Source organism: Talpa europaea, assembly GCF_964194135.1.
Source record: "Talpa europaea genome assembly, chromosome: 7".
NCBI classification, from domain to species: Eukaryota; Metazoa; Chordata; class Mammalia; order Eulipotyphla; family Talpidae; genus Talpa; species Talpa europaea.
In genome coordinates, this window is record NC_140074.1 from 12,268,301 (window position 1) to 12,277,902 (window position 9,602).

Genomic DNA, 9,602 nt, shown 5'->3' on the forward strand with positions numbered 1-9,602 from the left:
TCCCTGCCCCTTTTCCAGCCATCTGATGACCCTTTGCATTTCTCTACTTAAATGTTTATCATGTTGCCTCTCCTCTCTTGGCCTTTGTATATACAGTTTCCTTTAGGAATTCTCTTTACTCCTTCTCTTTAGTCATTCTGCAAGTGTCCTACCAGCCATTTTCTCTCTGTGACACCTTTCTTCCTCACCTTTCTTTCCTAACAAGGTGAAGGTCAGGTGCCTTGCCAAGTGCAACTGTAACATCCTCATCTCAGCCTTGACCCCATCTTTTTTCTCATCAGCTCCTCCTACTAGACTGTGAGTTCTATGAAGACAGGAGCTTGGTCCATGCTGTTCACTGCTACTCCCCAGACCCAGCACACATCCCCACTGCACTTTCTCTGCCAGGAAGGGATGAACACTGGGCTGGCTTGTGGGAAGGGAAGATTAGGAGGGTGGACTAGAGAAGGCTGACAAGACTATAGTCAGTGACACTGCTCCTGTGTTAGGACTTTATGAAGCTTGATTGTCCAGCGTCCCTAGACACATTTCCTGCTGGCCTCTATTCTAATGCTGGGAGGGGGCGAGTTGAGCTTTGGAGGGACCGCTGGCTTGTGGGGGAGTGGCAATTCAGGGCCCTGTATTTTTTTAATCTGAAGGGTGAGAACCTGTATTGGGAGAATCCTGCCTAAAAGAACTGAACCCAGCCTCGTTCCTTGTCTGTCTGTCCTTGCCTCAGCCAAGCACACATTGTTGAACTCTTAGTCATGGCCTCTCTAACACTGTGGCATCTCACACCCTACTCTTCCTTCTGTGAGACATCTTGGCCAGATTCACACATTGAAGATGACTTAAATTTACTAACTACATATTTCTAATACTTAGATAATAGTTTGCACTTTATACTCCTTTAGCTTCCTATATTTTACTGTAATTTTTAGTCTAATGAGGATTTTTAAAAACTGTTTTGGCCTTATTGGATGCTTTTTTATGTTCCTTTTCACTCTGAATAGCAGGATATTTTTAGCTAAAATTTGCCCTTATAGGAATGACAGTTCTCTCCCCCCCTTTATTGATGTAACACTCGTTTATAACATTATAAATGTTTCGGGTATATAGACATATCAATATCTGTACGTTATACATTATGTTCCTCACTAAAAGTCTAGCTTCTATCCCCATGCAGTTAAATTAAATGCACACCCTTCTTTTTTTTAACCATTTAAAAAAATGTTTCAGGGCCTCCCCGGTGGCGCAGCGGTTGAGCGCTGGGTTGCGAAACTGCGCGCGGCCTCTGCGGCGCCGGTTCGATCCCCGGCTGCTCCCCGGCCACCAGAGGAGGGTCCCACATGGCGCGCAGACCTCTCCTGCCGCCCGCTGCTCCCCTCAGCAGTGTACTTCGGTCCTTCTGCCTGTTCTGCTCCCCGCTCTGGCTCTGGTGAATTCTCTCACCCTCCCGCGCTTCTGACTGTACCCAGTGCTTGTATAAACAAAACAAACAAACAAAAACCAGCAAACAAATAAATAAAGCATGCCTCTATAAAAAAAAAATAAATAAATAAATAAAAAAATAAAAAAATGTTTCAAAATTCTCTAACATTTTCCTTTGCACTTTACATTTTAAAACCATTTCTGTTTGGTTTATCCTCTTAGTCTTTTTTCCTAGCATTAGCTGCTAAGTTAGAGATGAAAAGTGGTAATGTCTGGGGGAGGGAAGGGGTGGCTGCCGCAACTGACTAGATTAGTCAGAAAGTGTTGGCCCATCTCCCGGTGCTGACAGCTCCTTACAGATGTGTTCTCCCTTGGCTATGCCCGTCCCCACCTATACACACAGGAAGTCTTTCTGGTTATTGTTAAAAGAGGGCCTGAAGTTCACCGTGGTCAAGAAAAAGATTTATTCAAGTTAAATTTCTACTTTTACCTAGTCATATAGTTTGGGAAATTGATAAGACAAATTACGTGGGCTGGAAGTTGTTAAGACTGACCTCAGACACTGCTAGGATTGCTGAACAATGCCATCATCTTGTTCCAGAATATGACAGGGCTTCTCTCATTCACATACCACAGTCCCTGAGCATCTGAGCTTCACTCAGGGTAGGAGGTGAGGGACTACAACTTGGCTCCTTAAGACTGACTGGAGGGCCTCCCCGGTGGCGCAGCGGTTGAGCGCTGGGTTGCGAAGCTGCCCGCAGCCTCTGCAGCACCGGTTCGATCCCCGACTGCTCCCCCGGCCACTGGAGGAGGGTCCCACATGGCGCGCAGACCTCTCCCTGCCCGCTGCTCCCCTCAGCAGTGTACTTCGGTCCTTCTGCCTGCTCTGCTCCCCGCTCTGGCTCTGGTGAATTCTCTCACCCTCCCGCACTTCTGACTGTACCCAGTGCATGTATAAACAAAAAACAAAACAAAACAAAACCAGCAAACAAATAAATAAAGCATGCCTCTTTAAAAAAAAAAAAAAAAAAAAAGACTGACTGGAGAGAATACCCAGTGGCCTTCATAGTCATTTTATGAATTATTGGATGGAAAGATAATAGAGGGACAAGAGTTAAAGCCAGAGAATTCTATTTTGTTGACCTACTTAAAGGATTGCCCTGAGCACACTAATCCAACTCCTTTCTGATCAGGGATTCAAATGCTTCGTTGTCAGGTGCTCCTAGAACCACCTGTTCTTCTCAGGCATGCCTTTTGACCACTGACCCACGGAAGAAGGCAGGGAGTGAGACTAGGTCAGTTATGGAGGGAGGAGAAAATGTTCTGGAAAGGTTTATCTTTTTCTTCTCCTTGTTATATAAATGGGGTGTACCAAAGAAACACTATGCTAACTGGAAGTTAGGGTTCCATTCCAGGGAAATCTACTTCAACCCACATTGTTCCTGATTACATTTAATTGAATTTAATTCAAATTAACAAGGCACACCTTTTTCCTGCCAGAAAGAGGAAGTACACTTTGAGGGTGACCCAAATGGTACGATACAGTTTTCACTGAGCAAAGGCATATTGTGTGTGTGTGTGTGGGGGTAAGAGGGTGAAGTGGAAAGATGAGTAAAATATGACCACTGCTCTCAAAGAGCTCACCCTGTGGCTGGAGAGACAGGCTTACATGCGATGGGATAATGACAGTGGTAGAGGTGTTTTCAGACCAAGGAACAATAAAGGTGTTTGCTCTGAGTGGGAAAGTCTAAAATTGTGGAAGATGTGGCAATTACCCCTTGAAGTATATCTGGACTAATGTGCAGAAGCAGAGGGGTGAAGATGAAGCAGGCATTTGAGGAAGAGAAAATGGTTGGGGCAAAGATTCAGTGTGGTCAGCGGCAGGGTGCAATTAGTGAACCCCCAAGAAGCTGCAGCGAGATGGAAAAGTCTAGAGGCTGATGGACTCTGAGTCTAATCACTGTCATGGTCTAATCACTTACCCAGAAGGTAATTGTTCATACTTTTCACTTTGAATTACAGACAGGCATTTTTCAAAAACCTAGTTCTTTTTAAACAGATGTGATCTTATCTTGGACTGAAGATGAGACCGAAGTCCAACTGAAGTTCGGACTAAATTCTTGCTTATAGACGAGAGTTCCTTCTTATTAAGAGTGATTAATTGGAAAAGTATCTTTTATATTTAACTTTCTAGGGAAAAATTTGTCAAAGAGCAGCATTAGAGATGTTTTAATAGCTTTTTTATCCTATAATTGGTTCATTCTGTCGCTCTATAACTTATTAGGGATAAAATATGCAAAAGCCTTGTGCTGTTATTGAGAATAACAAATCTGCAGACTATTGTGTGATCAGGAGCAAGACTAAAGGAAAAAATAAAGAAAGGATCTCAAACAAGGATCAGATTCAAGAATAATTTGCCAGTGACCTTGGAGATCTAATATCAGTGCCTACCTACTTAGATATCTGGACAGCACCACGTATAAACTTCTTTTGATGCCCATGGAGTGAGGACTCTGTGGTCGGTGAAGAAAAATCAAAGACATGATCATGTCTGATCATGTAACATGTTACGTGGTCAGACATGATCATGTAAACATGATGTCATGTTATCTGGATAGGATGCTGAGTGGAACTCAGTTCTTTATTAAGATAAAGCATGTGTCCACATCTCCATTTTCACTTTAATGTTTCCACTAACAACTGAAACATAGAAAACTCATGGGTAGAGTCTATTGAATTCCTGAAATTCTAGTTCATTTGTGAGTCACTAATAGGTAACAATGTATACATACATATTCCTTTTATTGTAAAATATTTGGGGAGCTACTTTAAGGAAATGCTTTTGAAATATTATGAAGTATTATTGTCTACATCTGTTTTTTCATTTTGCTTGCTTGACATTATGTTCTCAAAGATGGACACCACTATAGTCTGATTGTAAGATACACACTAGTGGAACCTTATCTGGGAATCTGTCTCATCTTATGCTTTACAGCGCTAGCTTTATCTCATCTTACCCTTAAAAATAGAGGCTCTGGTCTTTTTGAAGAAGCTTTATTTTGTCTTCCACTGTATGTTTTGTGTCTACACAAGTGAAGAGAAAATCAACAATATGGAGCATTTGACTACTTACATAGTGGATGTTAAGATCTGTAGTACTGGAGGCATATTCAAAATATGTAGTGATGAGATACTTTAGTGAAATTGTGATACAGGGAGCTGGATTTGGCTGAGAGTCTGGACTTAACTATCTCTTGATTTTGTTTGCCATGATGATTGCAATAGAAACTTGAAAACTTGAAACTCTTGTCTAAATATGCTCCAACTTGGGTATCTTGGCTGAATTCACCCTTTGGAATCAAGAAACAGTTTTTGTGTTGTTGTTTTTTTTTAAAGAACCCATGTGCGTAATTAACAGGCCTACAGAGATGGAGAACTTCAAAAGAAAATTTAAAAAATGAAGTGCAAATTTAAAAAATGAAGTGCCTTTTATAATTAAATTGAAACAACCCTTTGGATTAATAGCAAAGTAAAGGAAATATATTTAAAAATAAAGGAAGCCAATCAACCTAATACTTAAAGTTACATTTGTCTGAAAGCTCTTAAAGGATACCAGGATCAATCCTTGTGCTGTTAATATTAATGATTTGGTAAAATTGATCATTGGAATGACCTGCTCTCTTTTCCTCTAAAGGACTCAGATTTTTTTCTCGCCTATTTCTCCTTCTCTTATACCTCTGCTAAAAAGAATGACCATTTTCCTGAATGCTACTTAATAAGTGTGAATTTGTGCCACTAGGTTTCCTTGCTTGATATTATAAGCAAGGATATATATCATTTCCTTGCTTAATATAAAATATTAAGAAAAACCCAGACACACAATCACACATTTTATTTTTCTGGTCAAACAAAGTTAAGTCTCCCAGCTGAACATTTATTTAGCAGTGGAGAAAGTTCCATTACTTTAGCAGTGGAGAAAGTTCCATCAAATGCATTCTTAGATGCCTTAAGCATCTTAAGTAGGTGGATGGTAGAAGCAGCCTGAAGTTTCTTCTGAAACAGAACTTGAAACTGTGATGAAATACCTTCTGTCTCTAAACTAGTAGTTGACATTGGGTTTGGAAGTGTGTGTGTGTGTGTGTGTGTGTTATAAAGGAGTTTGAGCTAGTTCCAAGAAATCAGAAATTAATTTTTCCTAACCCCAAACCATGCCTTATACTATAAGCATCTCTTCTCAGACCCTGTGTAAGGTTTGCTGCATCTCTGTGAACATTCTTCTCTGAGGTCTTACTGTCTCCTTGCCTCTAAAAATGTCCACAGTGGCACATAAATTTGAAGAAGTTTTTATTTCTTAGAATTATCCAATAAATCACCCTCATAGAATTTTCATTTCTCTCTTTCAAAAATGCATGAGAATTACTAAGAGGTATTATGATTTGAGGATACTATTCCCCCTTCTCCTGCAACCCCCACCCCACCCCAAATCCAAAGTAAATTATATTTAGTGCAAGGATATGTATTAAAATATTTGGGCATTATACCAATATTTAACATTTTCTTCTCAAGAATATTTTTCTGTTAACATTTTCATTTTATTCCCAGAAATGTATTTTAATGGTATAAATAATATTTGGTAATAAAACAAACCTGCTTTCATACATCTACAAAATTCTTTTGAGTAGTAGCAAGAATTCAATCCATGTCGCATAATTGTTATCATGAATTGCATAACTTTGGCATGCATTTTGTTATAACTCATTTCCTGGCAATATATAAAATGCCTTTGACATAGTGCCATAGAACATTCAAACTGAGAATGAATGATAGAAATAATCTAGTGCAAGTCAGTTCTACTTCTCCCCATTCAGGGAACTGAGGTATGAGATGATAAAATATGCTTAGGATCACATATCTCATTTTCCAATATTTAAGTCCTACTAAAAAATCATTACATACTCTTTATGTTGAACTTGATTTAAAAATTGATTTTTTGAAGAGCTAACTCTCTTGGCAGAATAATTACTACATTTAAAGAATTGCCGAGCTGGACCTGAAATATACAAAAGGAATATGCCCCAAATTTTTGTCCTCAGTTCCCTTTTGGGAGAAAGTAGTTGAAGCTATCTCATCATTAAACATAAATTATTATTCTTTAAAGGATGCCAAATTATCCTGATCTTCAAGATGAAATATAATTTAATATTTCTTTTCAATAGGAATCAAATACTATTCTGGTTGTCTTTTTATCTATTACAATTCACCCAGTGAATAGGAAATACATCTTAGGATACCATTGTGATGCTTTTCCTTAGCAGGAAAAAATTAAATATGAACTAAATAAATCTTAGTCATGTAATGTTCGTGAATCAGGTGAACTTAATAAAAACTGGATTTTAGTTAAATCTGGCAGAATCACTCTTGTTTCACTGGCATGTACAGTTTGAGGGGAGTACTGAATAGATGTACAAATAATGACATTTCCAGAAATTTAACTACTGCATTTCATGTAAATCCTGCATAAAGTTCAAAACTTCATAGACTTCAGATTTTAAAAGGCATATAGAAATAATAATTACCAGCACATGTCTCCCCAAAATGTTACAGACACTTGTAACATGTAAAATCCATTATGATTTGATGAAAACAAATTCTGAGCTATGAAAATATTCTATCAAGTCATTTTGCACCTGATGAGGAAATTATGCATGAATGATAGTCAATGTTAAAAACACTCCAGATAAAGACTCATTAAGTCAATTTAAATGAGACTTTAAGAAGTAACATAGCCATCTAAAAATTTTAAGTTTTCTCAAAGCTGGTCATACTTATTTTACTTCGTTTGAAATCCCTGATCTTGACAGAGGATAAGACCATAAAATTCGACTACATTATTCAACTGCCAATAACCCCGCTTCCTCCCAAAACCATTCCACTTAAGGAGAGGTGTGGATATTCTACCTTGATTTTTTTTTTTCCTTCAGCAAAAACTAAGTTTGAGCAATTTTTCACCAATCAAGAATCATTTCCTATAATGAAGCAGTAAAATGTTTTTTCTTTCAATTTCTTCAGACCTAAAGCAGCTCATTTCCCTAAGGAGAGCTCATGTATCATTTCACGTCTGGTATCTGCAGTTCACTTTAGATGAATCTGCTTCCAGCTGGTGCTGGGGAGCACTTTTACGGTTATTTGAGAAAAGATCCAACATGATTTAAAAAGCAGTTGGAACTGCTTCCTCTCTTACCCTCTTCCTCTTCCAGTGTCCTTAACCCTTGTCACTTTTCCCTAAAATAGGTCCCCATCATGCCTATTTACATGGCTCTCAGACATTGGAGGTTTGCACGCCCATCACATACCTAGTCCTTTCCTAACAGGGTGAAGGCTGTTGGAGCAGGACAGTCTCCTTCCATTGGGAGCTGAGTCTAGTCCTGTTTCTATCAACACCGAGACTCTTGGATGCAAAGCCTAGACTATTGTCTCATGGTCCCACCTGCCTTGGCTCTGATTGATGTAACAACAGTATCTGTCATAGGGGCTTTTCTGCTTGTAGGAGCAAACGATGATACTGTCCTGGGGCACAAAGAAGATGCTGTCCTCAGGCTCAGGGCACTCGGACCTGTCCCAGGCTGAGCACTTGGCATCCAAGGCACTGTAGGCAAGGGAACTGCCCGAGGGACAGTAGCCGTCCAGGTATCTGGATGTCTCTTCCCGGTGCCCGCTCTGGACTGGACTCTGGCATTCTCCTTCCTCCGTGGGTGTGGAGGTGGTGATGGAGCTGGCCATTGGTACCTCACTCTGCCCCTGGGGGAGCGGCTTCCCCCTGAGGCCGGCCTGCTTAGCCAGCTCATCGGAGCTCCCCTTGCCTGACTCCAGGTCCGAAGGGGTCCTCAGCAGTTCTACCACCTCCTTGTCCTTGGGTTTCCGGAAGCAGGGCAGCTTGCGGACCCACAGCAGCTCGTTCTCAGGCCACTTGGTGCATCCCTCGGTTTTCCTGGCCAGGGCAATGGCCGCAATGCCCGGCAGGCAGATGGCTGGCCCGATGGCCAGGAGTGGGATATTCCCCAGAGTCTCTCCTTTCATCCCAGACACGGTGAACATGAAGCCAAAGACCAGGAAGACACTGACGAGAGCCACCACCAGTCCAGTCCTCGGGTTAATGTCATCAGGCCGCATCTTTTGCTCCATCCAGGGTGGGGGGCTGCTTGTGGGTCAGGGAGCAGGGGTCCAGTGAGGTAAAACTAAAAAGCCAAGTCAATTTCCCACCAACCAACTCTTCCTTACTCGCTGACTCTCTCTCTCTGTCCCTGTGCCACTTCTTTCTCTCTCTCTTGCAACCCCTGTCTCTCAGATAAATATCCACACACTGGGGTACCTGAGGGTTCCTGCCGTCTCCAAGGAACAGGAAAGAAGCCAATCTGAGTCTCCTTAGAAACCTCCACAGCAACTGTCTGTCCCCTCGGTTTTTATGGAAGGAAAAGCTGGCCGTCCCCGCTGGGTCCACTTCCAGGAGGTGCGCCGTGGACGCGAGTCTTTTCCAGCAGTGCCCGTTAGTGCCAGCGGTCTGGACGCAGAGCCAGGGCGCAGCCCAGCGCCCGACTGCGCGCGCGGAGCACAGGGTGCCGGAGGGAGGACTTAGTCTGGAAAGAGGGAAAGCGGCGCGCGAGCCTGGCCTCGTTACATCACTTTCAGAGCAGGCTCAGAAACAAAGCAGGACGCGCGGGGGCGCGAGGGGGGTCAGACCCCGGAGCGGAGAGACCATCCGGGCGGGAAGCTGCCCAGGGGCCTGGTGGGGGTGTTTAAAACCGTCAGGGTTCATTCCGCCGCTGCCAGGACGAGCCGAGCAGGGCTGCCCAGCCCGCCTGCGTGCCCGGGGAGGGTCTGGGGCGCGAGGCTGCCGCTCGAGGTAGACACGACTCCAATCCGTTTGCCCACGGGTTGTGAGTTCAGGCTCCGAGAGCCAGAGGTGCCGGGACCCTGGGTGACGCGATTTAAATGACAGCAACCCCCCCCCCCAGAAGGTTACCGGCTAGCCCTTCTCTCAGCCTGAAGCTCTGGGGGCTCAAAGGGCTGCACTTGGCGCAGCCCAGGCGCTGGGCAAACGCGGGTGCGCAAAAGCGCGCCACGAGTCGGGCAGGCTGCACTATCTGCGCGCAGAGGATCAGTGCCCGGGGCGAGTTAGTGGTGAGGGGTGGGTA

The 9,602-nt window shown here is 42.9% G+C and overlaps 1 protein-coding gene across 1 annotated transcript; it reads right to left on the reverse strand.

The window, feature by feature from the left end:
* Positions 1-7,872: 7,872 nt before the first annotated feature.
* Positions 7,873-8,580, reverse strand: TMEM215 (transmembrane protein 215; the record flags this gene model as incomplete). Its single annotated transcript, XM_084238755.1, has 1 exon — positions 7,873-8,580. The coding sequence occupies one exon, from the start codon at positions 8,578-8,580 to the stop codon at positions 7,873-7,875; it is 708 nt and encodes a 235-aa protein (XP_084094881.1).
* Between the last annotated feature and the right edge of the window lie 1,022 nt (positions 8,581-9,602).